This window comes from Wasmannia auropunctata, unplaced genomic scaffold, assembly GCF_000956235.1.
Source record: "Wasmannia auropunctata unplaced genomic scaffold, wasmannia.A_1.0 LD335828.1, whole genome shotgun sequence".
Lineage (NCBI taxonomy): Eukaryota > Metazoa > Arthropoda > Insecta > Hymenoptera > Formicidae > Wasmannia > Wasmannia auropunctata.
Genome location: NW_012027062.1, coordinates 1,107,623 through 1,133,220, shown reverse-complemented (window position 1 = coordinate 1,133,220; position 25,598 = coordinate 1,107,623). Strand labels below are relative to the sequence as shown.

The following is a 25,598-nucleotide window of genomic DNA, read 5'->3' as shown; positions in this document are numbered from 1 at the left end:
TGATACACTTTGGTTTACGATTTCGACAAAAAATGCGTGGCGCCAGGTGCTTGAAAAATTTCGAAAGCGCCATAAAAATAATTTATATTCACTTTCACGGGTCGCACAAATTTGTGAGATGACATCCGCTTAATTCGCGCGTTGGTGTAAAATTTACCGCTCGAAGCGGAACGCCACGTGTGTCTGACGACATATTGCTGCTACTACTGCTGTCTCTAGGAGAAGAGCAAGAATTACTTAATGCCGTTAGTATCTGTTAATAGAAGCAAATCGACGCTTATTAGGAAAGCCCCTGACCGTACGTAGTTCTCCGACCCCGTAGTTGTTTACATTAAACTGTGGCTCGTAAATCATAATCATTGTATCGGTGGGAAACGGTATAGAGCGCTCGTTCGATATAAAACTCAATGCGCGTGTAATGAGTTTGAATCCGCGATCATTAAATCTGGATTAGCAGCCAACTTTCTTCGTATAGCATTTGCGCTTCGATCGATATAAATAGATAGATGATGTTGTAGAACATAAAATTATAGTCCGTTCCGATACATCAATACATAAGAAAAATATCAAGATATTCTTGGAGTCTAAATATATATGTAATAAATATCTCTATATAATTTTCTAAGAAAAATTAAGATAGAAAATAAGAGAGAAATAAGAAAAGTAAAAGAGAGCGAGTTAATAATTTTTACTTAAATATCTATAAACGTGCAATAGATTTAATGTAATAAATTATTTATAATCCATACAATATATTATCTATCATGTCTCTTAAATGGTCCTTAATGTATTTTTTTTATTTTAAAAGTTAAATTTCTATCAACTTAAGAATATAGCCGATGGGCAATGTTGACGCAAAAATTATAACATACGTAGAATTTTTATTTTGGAAACGAAACAAAGGATTTATTTTTCAAAGGTGATAATGCGGCGACGTGGACAAGATTTCATTTTAAATAATTGCATCCAAGCGCAGTCAAGTTTCGCAAGTCTCATCAAATAAAACGACTTCGACGATGAAGAAGTGGTTTCGTCCGTTCCCGGCAGGATGTTTACCTCCCGGGACCATTGGCTACAAATGTGGATGAGCAAGCTCTGTTAGGGTACAAGTACAACAGATCCGCAGAGAAGGATGCACGATAGGGGTCAACAAACGCAGGGATCCTTGCTCCGCTGGCAAGGTCGCGATAGAAATAAAAAATAAGCCGTGTTCTCTCGGTCCTACCCGTATCCTTGCCAGCGTGCCATGACGACGCTGAAAAGCACCTTCGGAGAAAACCAGTCGGCCGTCCGGTCCGTAACTCCTTAAGCATAGTTTACAACGCAAGAGCCCGCGAATGCGGATGTATCACGTAAAAGTGTCTAAGATCTCGACATTGGGACATTCAAATTGATATAGTGGTATCCGGGTGTTGTATCAGGTTTTTTATCGTAGAATAACTATCGGCAATAGAAAATTTGCGCTTTGAAATGAAAAATCATTTCTGCTTGCAATTGTTTAGAGAGAATAAGTGTCTAAAATAACGGAATTATGTGTCTGTAAAAAGATATCTGTGAAAAAAGTATTAAAAGAAGTCAAGAATATATCATCAAAAGCAATACAGTTATCAGTTTAAAAGAAAAATTTCTTATACCATTTTATGCGTTTTAAATAAATTTTAATTCCATTCAGATCTTATATTACGTTAGATCTTATATCAATGCATCTAATGTGACGTAATAGAAAAATGCTTCATACATATGAAATGTGTTACCACTACTAATGAGTAAATTTGCTCAGACTTTTACAATTTTTATTATGAGAAACAACGGAAGTAAAAGAAAAAAATTAACCAGTAATTATTAAAATTTTGCCAGAAGCTAGGAGACACGTCAGTTTGTTGAAATTTCATTCGCGTAATAACAAACCTCTTACGCATAGTACTTCTCGCTACTGACGATATCGTGCATGCATATGTGGAAGGTATAGTCGGGAACTCAGTCGCAGACTTGGCGCCGCAGTGAAAATGCACTGATTAGGAAATATTCTCGCGTAATTAGAGGCGAACAACTTTGGAGCCACTTCGGCGCGTGCGTTGCCACGGATGCGTGCTGGATGTCAATAGACCGCGTCTGCCAAAGAGAAAATCGACCATGTTCATGCCCCGAGTCAAGACGCGCGTGCATTATGCGTTCACGTGCATCGCCGATTCCCGCAAATCGTACAACACATGACGCGGCCATTAACGATTTCACTATCATTTGAGCGACAAGCGCTTCCGTCGCCAAGTGTGAATCTTTTATGCCCGCAGGAGAAATTTATAGGATTTTCCATGGCCAAGCGAATCGTAAAACTCAATCTGACATTACTTACACTTTCTGAGACAGAATAGTAATTTGTTCGTGGAATGAGATGAAATAGTAATACATGTAACATCAATAATAAATTGATGCTTGAAAAAAGATATTTGGAAAGCTATATCGCTTATAATGTCTTCATATGACACATGAGCGTAATTATGACATAAAAGATGTAGATTTTACAACTACAAAAAATTATTATAGTAAAGAAATTGATTTTCATTTTAAGCGTTTTCATCTTTTATAAAATTATGTAGAGAGAATCTCATTTTTTCAATACTATCGAAAATTATAAATTATCTAAGGTGGACTTTAATTATAAAGCTACTTAAGGGGGTCACCTGGTTTTGTTCATCGACTATACAATTATATGAAAATTGAAAATATTTTTATTTTTTTATTTTAGGTAGAAATTATCGGCTTCATTTTTCCCGCCATTTCATAATTTCAGTGCTTTAATTACTGATTAATTATGACGTCATTATTGAATTTTTAAAATTATTTTTTCATTATTAAATTTTTTTAATTAAAAAATTTATTACATAAATATGTAATAAAATATTCCCAAAGTTTTGGAAAGTTTGACTTTACTTTTCTTTGTTAAAAAAATTTGTGAAATTCACCTTTTTTTCAACGTTTTTTTTCTAAAGCCAAGTGACCTCTTTAATGTAACCATATTTACTCATTAAATTTAGACATATTATATATAAATGTTATGTAGTTATTAATTAATAATATATTAATAATATCAAACAGTATTTTATTTAATATTTTGTCATTACCTTATAGAAAATAAAAAAAAATTTAATAAATACTTGCATAAAATTTTTTAATAGTATTAAATAGTAATTCTCTGTCCGATAGGTAATGTAGCATGTAAATGTATCAGTCTCACTTTCAGAATAGAAAGACTCTATTTAAATCAGTTTAAATTCTGTAGATCAGTGACCAAAGTGACTCGCATTCCTAATTATTCTGTACCGTGGATAGCAGAGCTTCTGTGCAAAGCACGTTAATCAAATGTGATGTACCGATGCCTATGAATTAAGAATGCGAATGAACACTGATTCGCATCCTTAATTGTTTAGGATGCAACAACGCTGTGTAAGAACATCAAATTAACTGTAAAGCGTATGCACAAGAATTGATCTTAACCTCGGTTAAACGTGGATGTCTATCAATGGAAAACACATATACTAAACAATTATCTGACAATTAATAAAAAATTAATTAATTTAAATTAATTAATTAATTAAATAAAAAATTGTAAGAAACGTTTCGTTTAAGATAACAATTAAAAAGCATGCCTAGTTCCGGCCCCGAGTGAACAGTCACTAGTCAAAATACAAAACAAAAGGTTTTAATTGCCAAATTCAAGTTTAATGAATGTAAGGACGTTATTTTTCTCTAAATTTCTTTCTCTCATCAGAGCGATGTTACAAAAATATCGTTGGCCGCGATATATTTTATATATGTATAATATATGAATGTGTGTGTGTGTTGTACACACACAACACACACACACACACACACACACACACACACACTGTACACGCATGCACACCGCCATCGAACGATTAAGAAATCTTATATTCCGGGAGTCCAGCGCGTTTCTCCTCAATCTCTCGTTTCCTTCATTTAGGTGAACATGGTCAAGGTCCGACCTTCCTCAAGGCCAATATCTACGTAACGTTACGTTCTTGTAAAGTTCATGGATTTTCTGTTCTTTTGAGGATAGTGACACATTCACGTGACCCAGACGCGCTCTATAACTGTTCCTCGAGGGACTCGAGAATGTCGGAGAGTTCCACGAATAAATCGCGAAAGAACCCGTTATCTGTGAAACGTTAATTACAAGAGTTCGATTGTTTCCTTTCTAAAAGTCCCCAATCGCCGTCCACAATATGCGCCGGTTAGAAAACGCCAATTGTGTCATGCGCATAATCGCTCATAAAGTCCGTCTTATCGCGGGATTAATTAATATCGTAGATTTCTTCCATCTCGCCTCGACTACCGTGAAATTCCTCTGAAACCCACGGCTACTGGGCAATCTTATCTGCCGATCTACGATAGAGTGTGTGCTCTCGACGAGCTGCTATATCCGGGCGTAATTATTTTCTTGCGGATCGTATTCCCGCGCCGCCGATCGTTTGGCATAATCGTGGAGAAATTCTGCATGGGACAATAATTTGTGCTAAATATAGGTAGCGCGTGCTGCGCGCACACTGGCGTATTACGGTCGTCCAGTGAGGATGGAAAAAGAAAAGAAAGTAAAGAAGAAGAAGAAAAAACTAGAAGAAACGGATTCTCGAGTTTTTTATTTACTCTGCTCTCGCTGATGTGGACGCCACCGATGATGATGATGATGATGCTAATGATGATGGTGATGATGATGTTGAAGATAATAATGATGATGATGATGACGACTAGCAGTATGATTCCTGAAGTCTTCGCGGACTGGTGGAACTGCCGAAGAAGGCGAAATGGCAGTGTACATATCATCAGCGTGATACCGAGGAGTCTGGAGATTATCATCTGCAGTCACGACTAGATTATGACTCTCATATTACTGGTTATGTTTAACATCTAGTCCCGATATAACTGCAAGGAATTTTAATACAGATATCCCAAGATAGCCATTCCACAATCGCTCGTCCGAGCATCATCTCGCGTCTGACAGAACGACACGGTTACGTTTTGTTCTGTCTGAACTGAAAACTAATAGATTGCTTACCTCGCGCGGATTGATGGATGAGCATATCGTTGGAAAAGAAATTAAAATTCTATATCAGAACCATTAACCTGATAGCACGTGCATTTAGAGTACTCGCTTATGCCATTAATAGATCGACGGATCACGGTCTTGAAACAAAAAGAGATTTACCTGCATTTGAATCGGCTAAGTGATATCTGTGATAAAGCCAGAGGGAAAATCGTATCGCGCGTTAACGGTGAAAATCAATGGGTGATTGCAAGGAGGTCTGCGAAAAAGAGAGAAGAAAGAGCCGAAGACCAAGGAACTCCTCTCGAGGAAATCGCGAAGACGTGACCGATGATTATCGAGCGACGCACGGCATTAAAACGCATCGGATCGGCCGCAATTGCGTCGAGTTATTTCTGTATGCACCAGGAGGAAGGAACGGCACGCAAGAACGAGAACAGGACGGGGAGCAAAGGCAGAAGAAGCCCGCAACGTTTGTTCGGCTCGGCTCGGCTCGGGGAATATAGAAGCGGTGAGATGCCGCTGTGTACTTGCTCCAGCCACGCGACATTGCAAAACGAGGAGTTGACGCGGAGAAGGAAAAGGAAAAGGACGAGGAACTGGCGCCGGCGCTCCGCGTTTTCTAAGCGGTCTCTCGGCGCGCTCGTTGAAAATTACCCGGACGCACGTGAAAATTGCCTGCCGGCGCGCGAGAGGCGGTCGTGGCCGACAGCACAGGCGAGTGCGACCGCCGCCGCGGCGCCTGACGGCTTCCAGATCGTAATTCGCCGGGGGAATTGGGTACACGCGGATAATTTCGACTACTTTCAAGACACGAGTTTCGAGATTTCTTCTCGTCGCACTGTAATCTCGCGCGATCGTTCGCGATCGCAGACACGCAACGGAACGACTTTCAGCTCTTACGGAGATCTTCGGCGTCGAAGTTATTGATGTCGTATTATATTCGCACGAAACATTCATTTGCGATATAACACGAATATTTTCAATTCGTGAGACTATTTTCATATAGCTTGTCAAGTTCAAAAATTAAGACGAGAATAAGATGGAGACGGAAAGTTTAGATCATTCAAAATTATAATTATTTTTGTTATAAGAATTGTTATTAGAACAATTCAAGATGAAGTTTTCATGTCTCCTACTGTTTTCTACTGGGACTGAACTTCGGGCTTGCATGATTCCTTGACAAATACACACGTAACTGACGCGAGTCATAGCGGCAAATTTATTCTGTCTCTCTCGCAATACTTCATCGATGTCATCGACCAGTCGTTGGACACGTGCATGCATGAAATCGTTTTGAATGACGTCCGTTGCAATTTTACATTGGCACACGCGCACACATTTACGCACATGTGCTTCTTGAAAAAGATATCCATTGAGTACGGTCAGTTCTACGAAATTTATTATCCGTCACTTTGTCATACCGGATATTATATTCGCGTATTGTGCGCGCAGTTTCGAGTATGTCACATTTTAATTAAAGACACAATAAAATAAAAAGACTAATTAAAATCTGTCCCTTGTATACTTCTACATATACACATACAAGCTATGCTGTTCTGATCTTGAACGCGATATCTATTTTCACAGTATATGATGTTTTGCCTATCAAAAACATATAGCGTTTGGCGTTTGACAAACGTGCGTCATTGCATGACGTATGTATATATTTGCGTTAATAATTTTCCTGCTCATAGCTTTGTCATATACATATAAACGTATTGTTTGAAGCTGTGTATTTCAAAGAGAAAATATGATAGCATGATGATATCACGCTTTTCTTCGATATACATCTGTTCTCACATGATCTTTTATTTATGAGCGTTAAAGATTTTGACTTTTTCTGAGGATATATTTATTCCAAATAATTTGCATATTTCTCGCAAATTTGGATGTAAGCGTAGTTTGATTTATTATGAAATATATCATGTTCATTTTCTGTCTCATTAATTCAATTTATCAAATTAATACACGTGTTCACGTTAAATAATCCGTTTAGCTCAAGTCAGTATGAGCAGCTTGTAGAAAATGTCTTCTTTTTACTTTATCGCAGTTGCAAAATTTATAATGTGCAAACACCTTCTGCGTGTAGTTCCTCATTCCTTTCTTAACGAGACAACGATTGTAATGTTTTGTTTCACACAACGTAGGAATTGTTACATTTCTAATGCACATACCGTAAAAATTATATCAGCATTCCATCGACATTCCTTCGGTTTCATCATTTAATGATTATTTCATTACAAAAACGACTGTATTCCAGTCAAAACTAGAAAAAGCCGGCATGCATCGCTTTATTTATAGAAATGCGATGTATTTTTCACACATGCATTATTAATGAGACTATCGCCCAGAGCATGCTGTTGTTGGGCAGATTTTGTTTCCATGATATATAGTAAAGACTCCTATTTAGATCCTGTTTGTCTTCTGATTGTGAGAGCCAGGCTTCTTCGTCGCGCCGGCACGTTTCTTACACGTTTCACCGCGCCACGAAGTCAGTCATTTCCACGGAAGAGCGGGTTCTTACCCGTAGAGAGATCCCACCATTCCCCGATCTAGGGATGGATGGGTACCCTCATGTTCATGGAGCATTCGCGGGATCCTTGTTAGAGAAATGCGAGCTATTTCTGGAGTAACATCCGCTCTGACAGTCGGACAGTAAGAAGCTGAACATAAAATGTGCAGGCTTCTTTGCAGACGACAGAATTACAGGAAGCAGCGAAGAATAACGTAACAATCGAGAAAATAAATCTTACGTCTGGATAATGAAGATTGATAACTTGAAGGAGAATCGCTTGGATAAGATATTGTCTTGCCTTATTCGTATTAGTTTATAAGATTATTATTTTCAACGATAAAATTAAACAACAAATTAATTTTTATAGAAATTTAGTATTTATACTATCAAAAACGAGTCGCTTGCTTGAGCAGAATATGACTGATAAATGTGAATTAATAAGTAAAACAGTTTGCAATATCTAATATCGAGTTATTCTCTGTTACAGATATTCCATTTAAATTTGTTTATTTCTCTCACTAATCATCTTTACGTCTAAAAATATTAAATCTGATTATTTATTTCTAATCGATATATATTAATAAAACAAAGCTAAAAATGAATTATCGTTTATAAGGCCGCAACGGATAATAGATGCGCGCATTTAACGTTGCTCCGTTGAGTACCGTTTAATGCGCTAACTGCTGAAACACACGACTTTGTTCCGCCGTCATCCATTATTTCGCGCGACGTCTAACGCGCGACAGAAAAGCGTCACGGTTGTCCGGCGTTCAATGGTCACGATATCGCTATAGCGCTCGCCAGCGCAGTCGCATTCGAAGAGCGGCGAAAAAAAAGTCAGAACTACCGGACTGTCCTTGCGGACCTTGCGCCATCACAGCACACATGGCGAAGCTGCATTATATTATATATATTTATGGATGACGTGGTGAACGGCTTTGCCCGCCGATATATACGTCGACTAGTGGAAAGGTGACATGTAACGCGATGAGAGAGCCGTGAGCTCCAGCACAAGGAGAAAAGCGACCTCTCTGCTCAATGCAGGTGGGCTATCATCCTTATTCGTTGCATTCGTCGATTGCAAAAATGGCTGGACTTCTGGCGAATTATAAAAAGTTTGAACAACAGTACTTTGGTGTCGGTATTCGCAATTATTGACGGTATTTTTAACCGTATCGGTGATTATTACGGCGTATCGGCAATCGTAAGCAGGAAGAAATGCCAATAATAACATTGATTATACTAACAGTAATACAGCGTGAGAGTATTATTAGAATAATTGTCGCAAATATTTTAAGATCTTTAAAAACTTTAGAAACAACTTCTTTTTTATGTATAGATATCATTTATATAAACTAAAGATAATATAATATTATATTATAGAAAAAATTTATATCAATAGTCGAATAACTTCTGGAGATTACAAATTACGTAGAGAAAATATTAAACAAAAGGATTTGAAAGTAATATTAATTGAAAACGCGGACAGTATTAGAGATCATAAAAAATAATACTTGATCATAAAGATCCGTGAAAGTCAAGGCCAAGCATAATGTCCCTCATCGAGGGAAAAATAATTCATGACACATTAGAAATCTTTCCAATTGCAATCAGTGTTGATGAGCTATTTTGAGAATCTGTTATTATTCTATTATTATTATAATCCGATTTAGGAAGGACAAATGTTTCGTCAAGATTTAGTTATCATAAATGAATTATTAGAATAAAAAATATATTAATGAACAATTGGAATGAACAAATGTATATTAATTTGATCTGTAGTCTTCATAGATTAGGTGCGATCACAGCACTAAACGTTTTGCAAATATTTTGCGAGATCAAGTTCAATTCCCATATGCTTCAATTATCAATAACTAACATTATGTATTAGAATCGACCGTAGAGGGTTACAAACAATTAAAATGCAAAAACGCCAACACGGTACAAAGCAGATGCTTGATGCTTGATAACATTATAATATGTGAGTCTTACAATTCTCATTTCAAACGGCGCGCCGCATAATCGTTAATCTTTAAAATGGAGCTCTAAATTGAATAATGTGTAATATTACAATTAAATTACTAAAGCTAATAATTCGATGCTCTTTTTAAATCCTGTGAAAATAACATAATAATTGATAATATCAATTATCAATATCATCCTATGATTAGAAAGCGGGCAGTTCAAGGTATCGACTGTATCACACATTTTGCATGCTAGTATTATCTAAACGTATATTTCGAAAATGTAACTTACTGACCTACATCCACCATATGCTGAAGAGTCGGGAAACGCCTCTTAACCCGGAGCGAAATCCTTTGCAGTGTAATGACATACGCGAGCACGGCATACCTCACGATATTGCGTCTCATCAGTCGCCCCCGTTCATCCTGAAACAGAAGAGCAAACATACGTTAACTCTATACTTCATATACTTTGATCATCTCTTTAGTATAAGCAGGAACGGAGACTTCTAATTTTTTTAAATATGGACCTCGTCCAAATAGTGGCGGAAGGGGGTGGTTTCAATAACAATACAAATATTTTTTATCTCTTTTGTTGCATGTGAGAGAAATATTCTCTCTCTCACTCTATATATATATATACATAAATACGTGTGCAGCGCGGGCACCTAGTCAAATATTTTTTTGTCAAATCACTCAAAATTTCTTAAAATTTTCTTAAAAATTAAAATATTTTTTTAAATATCCCGAATTTTAGATGTAGAATTCTACAACCATGGGAGCTCTGGTTGTGGAAAGATCCATATCCTCCATAAGGAAGTCTCCATCCCTGTTGGTAAGTTTAACGTTAACGCGAAGAAAATTTAATTTTCTTAGGAATTTAAACTGATCTAGCTTGCGTAATAGTTTGCGCTAATAACAACAAATTTTATAATCACTCCATCCGTAGTGTTTGAATTTATCACTTCGATAAAAATGCGAGTTCGCAATAAATCGATATCATTATAAGCGAGAACGGCAACTTTTCAAAATTCGTTTCAACAAATGCCAGACACGTTTCGTGCATACTTTCCCCTTATTCTCTTGGCCCGACATTGCAAGCTTCTGTTCGTCCATACTCATCGTTACCATTTTCAACTATTCTAGTATCAATCGGAGAAGAACTCGGTGGGGCGCATGCTATTTTCCTTTCTTCTTTGGACATTGATGTGCAACCGATCGCGCGTTTTGCAATCCGCCGACGCGACGGCCGCGATCACTTGGAGGAATATCAATTTAATCGGAAATGATCGACGATGTCGACATTCAGATTTTCCGTATGCTCAAATTATGTCGCAACTTTGAAGAAAGATTAGTTAAAGGAAATAAGTATTTGAAATATTTTTGAGATTTACAAATTTATGAATTGCAAAAGAAGTCAGAGTTTTTGTTACTAAAATGTCTTTTTTTCACGATTGTCGTGATATAACACAATATCTCGTACATCACACATTGATTAACGTCGCCTTCGCGGAGGTTCCTTGCATTCTTCGCTTACAGCGACGATGAGCTATAAACCTTCTGAGGTACGTAGAGCTGTCATAACAGATTACGCCAAGCTTCATTGATTACAGTTACAATCGCGATATTTTTAAAAAGAAAGAAATGGTAACAATCTTTCATTCTTAAAACGCGCGATTTCCGTTCTCTTTCCGTATTTTTGCTCTTTCCAAATCGAATTGTCATTCGCCGTTACCACGGTGATCACCGTTATCTTTTCGATGGCCTTCTCGTCATCTTTCACTTGCACGTACGAAAAACGAGACGGCTCCTTCCTCGGAATTCTGCGGCTTACCTGTCGCGCGTGTAAAAATGCCCGGTTTGGCAGCTTGCGAACGACCCTCCTCGCGGGGAAAGGTGGCAGCCGAACATCGCGATCGTCTTGCCTCGCGGGGTTTGCATTCCAATTAGATTTCAATGAAAGGCATAGTTTAGAGGCTCGTGTCGACCACTGCCTTACCGCTCATTCACAAATCGAACACTGTATTACGCGATTACATGACCACGGGTGTACGTATGTATGTATAACCGTGGGCTCGTTCCGTGGCTGAGGACCTTGTCCCCTACCTACGTGCAAAAATTCCATCGGAACCCGCGTCGTTCCTAGAGATCCACTGCAGGCAATTGCATGCACGCTGCGCTTTGAATCGAAAATTCGCGAGAGAACGTAACGACCGGTTATACGGTAATCCTAAATGTCGTTAATACGTCTGAAACATGCGTAATGCAATTTTAGTCTCGCTAAAGTCCCCATCTAAAGTCGTTTCAGCGGAAATTTAATCGTTTGAAATTATAATTCGCGGGGAAACTATTTAATTTTATGTTCGATGCAAATGTACGTACATTTTGCTTTACATAAAGACAAGTGTATTAAATTCTACTTATAATATAAATTGGATATTTTGCGTTTGCGCAAATTTATTGATGAAGTCAAGACCGTAACCATGTTGCAAATTAAGAGACCACAATGAATTCGTGAATCATTGGCTAAAGAAGTCCGTGACTGTATGTACATAAACGCGATAATATTTCTCGCACGAAGATGATGGATTGGCAGTCAGGAGGCAGACAAGCGGAATGCAGCGAAACTTATGCGGTATCACAAGTGCTCATATCTATCGCCAACATTGCAACGTAAAAATAACGTCGGAAAACCGTGAAATTAATGTTTTTTTCATGCTCTGCGGCTTAACGCGACACTTCAACTGTAGCTTCAGATTTAAAGATCCATAACGATATTTTTAGCAGTTTATAGAAATAACACTGTATACATGTGGCGGGAAACATCGTGCAATCAAAACCGCTTTTTGTCGAAACTTTCTCGAAAATTGTTGTATTCTGGTCAACGCGTTCTGTGTGGTTTAATATATGAAATCAGTACTGATTTAAGTGAGTAAGGCGAAGAGGGCGGTTGCACAAGGAAATCATTAAATCGTTTAGTGGTGATCGATCGACTCTCGCTCTATTAGTGTAACCCCTAGAGGAGTGCGAATCAAGCTTTTGCATGATCAAATCGAATCGAATCAAATTTTTATAACATGTTCGAAATCGAATCTGAAATTTTCACTTCGAATCGAATCGAATCGAATCTCTTTAATTCGAATACGAATCGAATCTGAATCAAATTTTCCCGGATTAACATTATATTAGGCGATTGATTCGAAACGAACCATTGTTGATTTGAAATTCTCGAACTATTCGATTTCGAATCTTGCAGATTCGAATTCGAATCGAATCGAATCTATTGTGATTCGATTCGATTGGATTTGAATTCGAACTATTCGCACACCTTTAGTAACCCCGGTTGCAATTGAGGGCTGCAAGTCGACCGCGTGTGGTACAAATTAAGCACTTGATGTAACCGACGCGACGGACATATATTTTTATTAGAAACTAAAGTAATGGATCAGTATACGTAGAAGAAGAATATATGTGTGCGGGTGTGAGGTGTGCATGACGCGCGCGCGCGCGCACGCGTAGGTTCGTCCTTCTTTTTCGTCACGGTACGTTGCACTTTCACTCCGACACTGAGTCATTGACCAGAGGTGGAAGCTTGCACCGAACCCGTCTTTACTGTCCAAATTGAAGCTCTCCGATTCACGGTAAGATTTTTGTTAGAGAATTTAAAAAAATAATTAAAACGGGCTTTCTTAAAAAATTTATTGAGCATCAGCGATCCAATCGTAAAACGATAATTGCGTGAAATACTGAAAATATCGAAAATATAACGTATATATTTTTAATATACTAATAAAGATAGTTATATTTAAATTGTGCAAATGGTTGCGTTTTGACTCAAAAAAGAAGAATAAATTGACTTTTATCGCTAAATGAGTCCACTTATTATAATTGTAAACTAATTATAAATATAAACAGAATATTTATTTATGTCAAGGTTTTGGCAAATAATGATATTAAACTACACCAGGTTTCGTTCTGTTCCTTGCATTTATGTTAGCTACGTGAAAGAGTAAAAAGACAAGTTTGCCACCGGCTACGAAATTATAGGATCACCGTCCCGTACATTTTTTTTGTTTCTGGGCGTGGCATGACTGGATTGGCACCTACTTAGGTTAACGACACCGAAACGTGTCACGGCAATTCATTAGCGTAATGAGACCGAACGTAACACGAGCGACTATCTGAAGGAAGGTTGCATCTATTAACATTGTCGCGGGTCTTTCTGCGCAGGAAAAAATCTATTATTTCGTTAAAATGGTTGCTTAAAATTTCTTTTTTTTTTTTACCTCTGAAATGGTTTTGTTTCTCGCAATATTTTCACGAATATGAACAGTTTATCCTTCCAAGAAGAACGCTTTGTTGCCACTGTATTTTTAATCATGTTTGAAACCAACAAAGGAAACTTCTTCTCGATGGGCAGGCTTTACTTACGTTTCCAGGAATGGCAGCGCTGATGAAGAGGGCCAGATTATCCGGCCAGGGTAAAAGCTTGTATTGCTCCCACCATCTCTTCACAACAAGACTTACGTAGAATCCCAGGACAAACGACATTGGTATGGATTCGCTGGAGTTGCCGAAGTAATACCGAATCTTTTCGAAAATTCTGCAAAAAAAGATAAAAAATATTTTCAAATACAATTTATCAGTTATACTTAAACTTTCGTTTGATATCTTGCTTTACGTCAAAATAAAATATGCGCATATATTATATTGATTATATCCTTACGTTATTGTACTGTCATAATTAATAAGCATAGATTAAAGAAGAGTAATAATGTAAATAAAGAAATATTGCGTAAGGGATTTATAAGATTTTCAGAAGGCTAATTTATTTGAGATATCGACATAAATTCGAATATTATCAATATCTATTACACATTAAATGGAATTTCCTACGTATTCGCGCGTAAATGGAGCAAGGTTGAGATGATACTGTCACTCGCGCACGTCTGAAGATAGGATTATCGGTCTTACATGCTGATCAGTATTAATAAATGCAAAGGCCTATTTTATTAATTATAAGCAAAAGTGTAAATCGGTTTCTTTTATCGAAAACATTTTCCAAACAAATTCGATTCCTTACTTGCTTCGTTCGCCAATATCGCGGTTATTGCCTCGCAATATTGATCATTTTAAGAAGAACGCAATCACCATGTATAAAAGTAGCCATTTTCATTTTTACGACTTCACACATCAATTCTGAACGATCAACGTCGCGATTCCAGGATCTTTCAGTAAGTAGGTTTATGTTGGAATTCTCGCGAATAACTGGCATTGCATTCGCACTCTTGAGGTAATATTGACTTACCGTTACTCGAACGTACAATATCATGGCCACAAGGAACTAATGTCATATGTAGTGTCATTCAAATAACAACGAAGCAGTATCAAATACTTTTTCCCAAACATGCTCAACAAAGTAAAGTGATAATTTGGAAAGATACTTTTTACGATGGTACGTCGAGAGACGAAGGATATTTCACATTCATCTAAAAAAAAAGGAAGCGAGCTTTCAGATAAACCTCAGTGCGAAGGGAATCTTAATGAAGGACGATTAATCTTGCAAACCACCACGCGCAGTCTGCTTTTAGCCCTATTCAGTAATGCTGAATCGCTTATTTTATTCTTTACCTTGGATCCTAAACCTGCCTTAAGATATCTCTACAGTTCTAAATTTAGCACGGACGAACCGAAGCGATTTAAAAGAGAAATCTTTTTACATCCTTGCGCTTTCTTCTGGCACTTCTTTATCCCCCTTTTTTAGCCCCATATAAATAACAGGTTACGTTTTTATGCCTTTTTTTAATGCTGGACACGAAGTGCTTGTTGCACACATTTCATGATGTATCATGATGTAGTCTCTTGTACAGGATGCGCCAAAAAAGTCCTCTTAGAAATCGCACACATTGTAAGTAATCGATTTAATTGCATTAATGTTTAAATAATTAAATTAAATTTTAAAGGAAACTGGAAATTATTCCATCTCTACATTGAATACTTTATGTGCGTGTATAAAGTTTGATACTGTTGCGTCGTTATTCAAATGACACTTATACGAATATACTGATATTAATATCAGTTCCTTGTAACCATTAAAAAAATATATATATATAAATATAATATATAATGTATAATATATAATATATAATATATAATATATACATAATATAATATACATATAATATATATAAAAAATATATATATAAATAAAAATATATATAAATAAAAATATATATATAGGTATATATATATATACATATATATATATATATATGTGTATATATAATAATTAAACTAAATTTTAGAGAAAATTATTCTATCATAGAATAATTTCCTCTAAGATTTAGTTTAATTATTTAAACATCAATGCAATTAAACCGGTTACTCACAATGTGTGCACAATATACCATTATATGCGAAACATATTTAATTAGTTTCAATTAAATAAATTATGGTTCAATTGCTATATGTATACAATATACCTGTAGAAAAAGAGAGAGAAAGAGAGAGAGTAATGGGTGTAAATTAATTTTAAATTACAAATTTATAATAATAATAACATCACTTGTACGCAAGTAGACCAATTTTTTAAGTGCAAGCTTATCGTATTACTACTTGAATATGCGTCGTAATTACACTTGCAGTTAAAGAATTGTTTGCATTCACTGTAAGAGTCCATTGTCCTTAAATACGAATTACCCGCAGCAAAACGCATTTTACATTGTCAAAGATAGAACCTCGATTAATTTTACAAACAATGCGATAAAATAGTTTACAAAATTAGTATGCAAATTTAAAGCAATGAATGCTTAAGAACTTGTGGAATAATTGTCTTTAATATTATTAAAATTTAGTGCAATATTTTATATACATATTTGTAGATTGCTATTTAGCGGATGCAGTAGTACTTTCATTGCTTAGTTCTCTCATCAAACCATCATGACGAAGGTAAATGATAAACGAAGGAAAGGTTGTCGAGAGTCCTGCGTGGTAAAAATACAACAATGAATACTAATAAAAAGAAGGTATTGTAAATTCTTCGATGTTAACCGATGATACGCGTGACCGTGATCAAAATGTTGGAACCTTCGGATTTGCTGGCGGGCCAAGGTTGATATTGTGTGCATGGATTTTATCTACGTCCATAAAATGCAGTTATGGCAAGTACGCTCACGCACTAGCTGGCCAAACATCGAATTCGGCATTATATTCGTGATAAGAAGGCGACAAACAAATAATCAGCGAAGAGTACCGGATTAAATCGCTGTTCCCCTTGCTTGTCAGAAGACAAACACACATTGTCCGCTTACATTATGTACACATTGAACATGTTTCCTACCCCGCATTGCCTTGAGTATAATCCACTAAACCCAGTATTATGCTTCCTGCGTTTCCTCCGAGGCGATTGTATGTGGAATCAAAATTATAACTGGAAATAATCGTCACCGAATACGAGAAGGAATTTAATTAAAAAATGTGCGCTGTCGCCTTAATGTCAATGTACGAGGGTACATTTTACTTTAAAACATTTTTTCTCCAATGTGGTTAAGATTTTTTAGCCTTCCACTTTCTCGTAAAGAATGGAAATTATGGGAGTTAAGTATTATATATTTATTTCCAGGAATATTCGGGAATATACTTACTGCCGCTGGTTCTCATTAAGCACGTATCGATATGTGAAGTTGATGAGGTAGTAGAAGAACAGGTACGCCAGTAGTTCTCGCCAGATAAGCTTGTAAACGGAGCCACGCCATCTGCAAAAAACCAAAGAATTTACTCAAATTTATTGTAAACAAATATAATTTTTGCTTTGCTATAAGAATCTACAATTTAATTTGAACATAAAATCAATTCTTTTTGAAACTAATCTCATGATAAAGTGACAACCTGCAAAATTGTATGATAATATAATACACTACATAACACTTAAAAACAGTGTTTTATTTCTTTCGCATACCTTCCTCTTGTTACAATAAATTATCCACAATTGCGTAAACGCTATATAAAAACAGACATAAAAAAAGAGTTGCGCTGACCGAGACTTATGTTCTTTCAGACGCTTCGTATTCTAAGAATGAATTATTAGCGGTAAATATCTGTGATACACTTTGCTTAATAAATCACAATAACGTTGTAAGAATTCGTCCCGAGTCATAAAAACGGGTGAAATCTTTCGTTTCTGAGTATTGTTCGGGCTTCCTCATTGTATGAATGAACTTCGTATCGCCCACCATGTGTACTCTTTTTTTTCAAACATTTTTAATTTAAACATTTAGGAAATATTAGCGTTTCTTCGATTTTACAATCGCTAATTCTCTGAGTATTCCTATACACTACACGCATGATCGCTCGCATGAGAAGTATTGTCATAATTTATTGGTTAATTTCAAAGTATCATGGATATTAATAAATCGATGATGTGTCGCCTTACGTGACAGACACAAGCGAAACAGGTTTTGTCTGAATAGAGGAAAAGGAAGAATTCCTTGTAGACAAATTATCTCACAATTTCGCTTTCGACGAATTACCGCTTCGCAATACTATCAGTACGAGCGTACGGTAATAGCTAGATCATTCTACAAAATCGTAAACGGTATGTGCGCTTCGGAACCGGCTAAGGAATTAGCGAAAAGTGTGTCACGGCTAAACCGATTTTATGAGTTTCGAAGATACGCTGCTCGCGCGTAATGTTTCCCAAACGTGAATTCACCATGAATATTTTATAGTGAAATCAGATATGGGTCGATCGCTGGTAATGATGTAATAGGAAACATCAGAAAGCAATCAGATATTCCATAATTTTATCTCTTGCATTTCCCCTCTTCAAATATAAACTCACACTTAGAGAAATATAATCAAACAAACATTTCAAACATTAGAAGTATTTTTAAATTGCATTCAAGAATGACTTAGCCGCCTTCAGAAACAATGACTTTAAATGCAAAATGAATTCCTACGTATCCAACGGATGCAGTATGGGGCCGGAGTGAAAAGCAGTTTATAGATGTTGTAAAGTGGATATGTCAACCATTGTTTGATAATGGAGCGAGGAACTATGTCATTTGTTTCCATTCATATGGAAGATGAATGATTCATTTATTGGAATTTGACATCCTGATTTATACGATAAGATTTCATGTCATAAGCTATGTTAACATTATGAAACTATACTTTGCGAACATGTAAAATGTTTATGTGCATTCTAAATATGACATTTATTTGAAATAAGATGTTCGATGTTTCATTGCGCGTTTAACAAATTATCCACATATCAAACTGTCAACTTACAAAAACAAAACATTTACTTGGAAATATGAATTTAAAAAAGCACTAATCAACAAATATCACGCCTCCCGAGAGGGAGAAAGAGATGAAAAGTTATACCGGACATCCGCCGCATTCAGAGTAACTAACTTGCTGTGCTCACAACACCGTAACGGTAACGGGCGATTATTGTGGACGATAAATTCACTCGCAGTTGATACGAGGATCAAAAGAGCGAAAATCTCGAGAGAGTAATTGTGTTGAGAGTAATGAGGCGACGCGTTAGATGAAATAATAAATCGCGTTAACCGCTTAGAATGCTTAGATCAAAAGAATTCCTCTGATCCGCGATCACAGTGATTGTATTCCAATCGATGGAATTGCGTAAACAAAATTATTTCCTTTCGATGATGAGCGGCTCCTCTGCTCATCAGCCAACCCGTAATTACGGAAAACTGCGGCGCCGATGTTAGTAGCCATATTTTTTTAACGCGCAGTATACACACTGATCAACGATCATGATCGCACAATCGCAAATTGCAATTTTACAAAAATAACTACAAAATTGACACACTCATACTTACATAAAACACAATCATATGCGTCTTTAATCACCGATTAAGCTGTTTGCCTATCTTATAACAAACACTCGTTACTGTTGATATTCATTGGACAACTTAACCAGAAACCTATTACGTGGAAATAAACGTGAATACGTTTCTTATTAAATACCAACAATAAATGTTTTTATAAATGCTTTTGTGGAATAAAGTTATATATGCATTTAAATAATCTATTAACATGCAAATCATTACAAATGTTATTTTGTTTTTAAATGTGTGCTCTATTAATCATCATTTATAAACGTTTGCCACCTTGTTGTAATATTAAATTATTCAACTAAACTAGTGATTTAATCGTCGGTTATAAGGTTTTCTTTTTATAATTACGCGATTAATGAAAAGATATCCAGAAAGATATGTATTTTATCAAGTCAAATTTAATAGTTACTCCAGAGGATTTAAAAAAAGATTAGAAATTATAAATTTCCTAAAAACGTATGTAAATAAAACGTATTTACTTTAAAAATTTATAAATTATTAAGAATAAATGTTTTTTTTAAATCTTTTTCAAAAAAATTTGTATACAAAATTAAAATTAGACTTGTTCCGTAAGAATATAAAACAAACGGTTCAAAATACTTTGCTTCATTCAATACCTATATCGATTCTTCCATATGAATCATAAAACCGCAAAGTTATTTTTACACAATAATGAAATATTTCTAAAAAAACCTATTATTATAGTTTATTATTATATTTAAATATAGCTATAAAAGTAATTTCTAAACTTCAATAAGAATGACAATATCTCGTATATTTTTCAAATTAAATTCATCAAATTTCGACATTCTTAAAACACGTTTCGAAATTATAACAAACAGCAATCATAAACAAAATCCATGCAAATATTTGTAATTTTAAGTCGGATCTTGACATTAAATTTTTTTGGTGATATTTTTTTCAATTATGTAACGTTGCAGAGACATTCGAGATTCCGCCTGCCACAGCAAGGAGGATATGAGAACTGCGTCGATCGTTTTTAGTCTTACGGGTAAATACGATGCGGCACCTGTTACAATATATTGGATAACAACGGAAGGGCATTTGGTTATTTCGCTATTTGTATGTCAGTGGGTCATGGTAGGAGGCAATGTCCCACGTTTTTCATACATATACGGCGGCACGCCCGCGAATTCCCCCACATGTCCCATGTGCGTGCGTATACGCACATGTATGTACACGAGTAACGTAAGAGCCATTACATTGGCGTGATTGCGATTGGGAGACCATTGTCGGTATCGTTAATCAATCCACGAAGTTTGTTCGCTGACCTTCGTCTGGTTTATGATTTCTTTCCACAGGTAAGGGACGCAAGGTACAGCATTAAAGGATCGTCGTGACACAAAAATTGTCGAAATTTCCAATCGCATGAAAAATGATTGAATAATTGTCAATGTATGATTTTAATCAGAGATATATGTATATATACATATTACGTATTATTGATTAATGCAACAATAATATCAATTATTTGCAGATTATCAATCAGTATTTTGATCGATTTACGACCTTATACTGGTTAAGAATAAACACATAATTAAATAGTCAACGTTGATGTTGCATAGCAAATTATTTAATATCACTTATCATATGTTATATATACAAATGTATAAGCATTAGTAACAATTTAATATATTTTAAAATATTGAAAAGCAATTAATAATTAAAAAAAAAATCATTTTAATATTTCATATGCCATAGAAATGATATTTAACATTTTCAGATCCAGATGCATTCAAAATCCGATAGCAAACTGATGCGTTCAAAACTCGCATCCATTTATAAAATTGAGAGACAACGTCTAAAATGCTGAATTTGATGAGTCGGGACAGACATTTGCATATAAGATATTCATTCTTATTCAGATAAGAGAGCTTAGCAAAGCATCTTGTAACATGACAAGACTATTCTTTCTTTTTTCATTAAAACTAGTTCTCAAATAAAAAATATCCAACGACTATCCTATATGATAATTCTACACGTCAAGTATGCGATCGAAGAATATGATCACTTTTAAAATAGCTCTACTGTCTATTTTGCCAATGTTGAACAATAATAACGACTAGTTCTGCAGATTTATTTTTTCAACAACCGTTCGGTAAAAAGTAAATTATTCGTATACTGCAAACTTATGAGGAAATCGCATTCGTTGTTCGTAACTTACAATTAGATGTTTCTTCAACGCGCGCGATAAGCTTTATTTTTATTTCGCGCACTGTCGATTCTTCATTTTGCTGGGCGACGTAAAAGAGCATTGTAAAAGAAACGCATACCAGAGCGTGCTAGCGCGATGGATAATGCGACCTGTCGCTCGTAAAGTGTCGTGTTTTAAGGATAGTAAATTAGCGCATTCTCGACAAGACGTGGCATTTTTTTTATGATCAATTCAGACGGCATCTCCTCCCGTTGCGGGGATCGAGGAAGACGTTGACGCGGGTCGTAAAGGTTGACGAGGCGAGTGAACGTCAATGACGGGCACTCGCGGTCCCCGCGAGTGAATGGGCGAGCGTTGTGCGACGGCCGCGTGTACAGCCAGCCAGATGTCGTGCGTTTATGCAAGATCGTTATAACATAACGCGGCAATTTAACCTGGTGTAGAAGCGTTTTTCCTTTTTAGTCCTTTCTCCGTGCGTTTCACGGTTTCCAGCGCGAAATCGGGCACGTGGATTTATGCGGTCGCTTAGACGCGGCGACCAATTTCTAACTACCACAGGGGAGCTCAGCGCCTGAGCTGCTCGAATGCATGCAATTGCATAGTTATGTCGAGTGCTCTCCGAGTGACGCTTAAAGACGTTCTGATGCTGTAAGGAACATTTTGTAATCATTAAGCGATAACATCGCAGACAACACAACGCGCAAAGCCATCGTAAAAGTCTGTAAAACATTTTAATCTTTCAAACGTCTTTTAAATGCCTTTCAGAGTCTCTAATAGATATATGTATATTATAGTTCTGTAAAGTTTACTTGTAAATAAAAATGCTCGCAAAACATAAAAGAATCGTCCAAAAAATGCAGAGATAAGTTTTATCTATAACGCTTCGAACGTGATGCAGATTCGCGAACGATCGTACGAAGAATAGCATATAGGAAGTGACTGGTTCGCTGTATTCGCTTTAGTATCACAAACGGAATGCTAAATATTACTGAAACGTGAGTCACTGCCGCGATGCCTTGCAAACTAGGCAACGATAATCTGCGTTCCATTATACGTAGGAATTGTGGCTCTACTGCTTCACCTGGATGCAACTATCCCTTCTCGCAAACACCTTATGAGACAGGAAATTTTTTCAAAGAGTATCACATTAATTGAAAATGAATAAATATGAATGAAGAATTATCGTACGTACGTCTTCCCGATGTTTTGCTAATATTTTTATCGGTAGTTCCTAGTACAGTACAACGTTTATACGAACATTACGAGCGTAGGAGGATAAAATGAAAGAACACATTACTTAATCACTTTATCAGCATTTACTCATCGTAAGAAAATTTAATATTTATAGTCAATGCCGAAGTATTCGTTGAACAAATGAAGATATGATATTATAACATGAAATCGTGATATATGATGAAAAGCTGCAGTGGCTATAATTACTAGAGACATAATATTACACTTCTTGATTACGCTTCTATGAGTCTGCAATTGTGGTCACACGACTCACAGGCAACAATAAAGTATCGTAGATTTGTATGAATGAAAACTATTACGCAAGGTGGCTCATAATCGTAATTCACATCGATGTGTGTCGTATTTCAGTCTGCGGAAATAGTGTCTGTACTACTTTATCAATCATTAAGGAAAACTTCAAAGACTCTTCTCTAGCCTTTGCGGCATGTAACATAATCGTTGCGGTCAGCATTTATTTCACTGCAAAAAGATTACATTTTCGATGAATAATCAACTAGGTATTAAGAAAGAAATAGATGACGAGTTTATTGAAAAGCTCGGAATAGATGAGGTGGCCTGACAACTGTACTGGTAAAAGGAAAATAGGGAACCTAAGTCGCTGTGGATCGTGTAAAGTAACGGTCCACCGGTCAAGGCTCGCCAAGGCCTTTTAACGCTCTTGCCGACCAGACAACCGCGCTATGTTGCAATTTCGTTTCTTCAATTCCTACTATGCCTGTCCTTCTCCATTTCTCCGCTCGATTTGAATTTATGGTCACGCTCGACCGTACAGATCCTTTCGACGCTGGAAAAACGTTAAAAGGTGCGAATTACTGTTCGTAGACAAACGTGAAAATGACAATTCTGAAATTTTAATGTAATAATGTAAAACATTAATTTTTTGCACAATGAATAAGATAGGCCAATGCACGGTTATACCAGGAACTTGGTGCTACAATTATTTTATTATGTGATTTTACATACGTATCCTAGCTTCGACTAAACTGCGTGCCTTCCGGATGCGTTACTTCCAGATTCAACGCAACTCTCCATGATTGAAGCAGGACCGTATTATCACGTATTAAATTGCTAATCAATTTAATAAGAACTTGATGCTAACTTGCATCTAATAAATCCCCCCTCCCCCGCGGCGTTAATTTTTTACTTCTTTCTCTATTTATTCCAAAATAATATCGACGCATTATACCTTAAATATTTTATATTTATACAAATGCATATTATTTGAATGACGTACTTCCTTTGTGCTGCAAGCTAAATCGTGTGCGTTACGTGCATGCTTTGAAAGATGAGATGAGTCGAGCACAAGGTTTTGGGTGGGCTGATATATGAGAACAATAAGACGGATCGGGTGAAAGCGATTGCAAAAAGACACTTTCGAAAATCTCTCGATATGTAATGCATGGGCGGCGGGGTCACGCATTGTGAAATAAAAAAAAATTCTAGCGCACTAATAATCGTAAATTGTTAAATGAAGTTTTTTTTAATCAATGTTATATTTGCATTTTTAATACTTTATGGTATATTTTATTTGATAATCTTTATTATTTAATGGATTCAAAAAACTTACGCATTTATTTTGTACTCAAGATAAACAACATAGACAATAAATCATCTTTGTTATCTAAAAACACTGGCTAATTGCATTAGACGTCTTTTGAATGAAGATTTTCTTTCATTAACGTAGGTACATGTTATTGTCGGCATTGAGAGCTTGGCTAACGATGAGTAACGATATAATTAAGACATCTGCACAACAAGTATCCTTGCTTGTAACGCGATAGATACGCTCGTTAACTTAGAAAAAATGATCATGTTCATTTTTATTTGTTACTAACCACAAAATCGAAGCATTTCCTTTACATATGTCTAATTATAAACTAATAAAGTTTTAATTATGAACTGTTACAGAAATAAAAATATATATTACCTGTTATAAAAATAAATATTTATTGTATAATAATTTATATAATTTATATATTATTATCTATATATACATATATATCAAATTTTTATCAATACATTATCAAATTTATATGAAAAAAATCATAAAGGTTATAGCTAGGCTGAGATAATATTTTTCGCAAGAAGTGATTCTATAGGAGTTAATTAAGATTATTGGCATCAAAAATTATTAAATTGCTTGTTAATTTAGTTGTGATATATTACGTAGTACAGATTCAAGTTTGGAGCTGTGTTTCAAGATCGACGATTTGACGCGCAGTTTACCTGAACTGGAAATTAAGATTCACACAATTATTATTAAGCACCAAAATCCGCTTCAGATTGACGCACATTTGGCATTACTAAAAATTTATCTAATTTAAACTTTTATCTCGATTAGATTTCATATTAATTATAGCTATATTTCATAAAATTACACATCTAATTTTAATTACGATTCAATATTAATATTTTATACTTTTATCTAATCTTTTGTTATACCTAATATTTGTTAGCAAGGATTAAAATCAGAGTTTTCATTTATATATAAGAAACGGTTTGTCAGACAATTTTACAGTCGCTAAACTTACGTTTTCTTTATTCTGGTATCAAGTACTGTTTGCAACACACACAAAGTATTGACCGTATCTTTTAACATTTCGATTATTTTTATTATCGACATTTTGCAAGTCCTGCATTCATAAGCAATCGACTGAATGAGGAAGACGTTAACGGATCCTCATCCGTAAACAGAATAACTGATGTGGCGTGTCTGCTCACGCGTCGGCGCCGTTCTAAGTCGTGTGCCATCTTCTGC

At 35.8% G+C, this 25,598-nt stretch overlaps 1 protein-coding gene across 1 annotated transcript in view; it reads right to left on the bottom strand.

The window, feature by feature from the left end:
* Positions 1 to 25,598, bottom strand: part of LOC105455916 — a 49,489-nt gene that overhangs the window by 10,594 nt on the left and 13,297 nt on the right. Inside the window, exons 2-4 of the mRNA XM_011699626.1 lie at positions 17,188 to 17,298; positions 13,976 to 14,147; positions 9,841 to 9,970 (exon numbers count right to left, since the gene is read on the bottom strand). Of these exons, the coding sequence (XP_011697928.1) occupies positions 9,841 to 9,970; positions 13,976 to 14,147; positions 17,188 to 17,298 (413 nt within the window). The remainder of the gene's footprint in view (positions 1 to 9,840; positions 9,971 to 13,975; positions 14,148 to 17,187; positions 17,299 to 25,598) is intronic.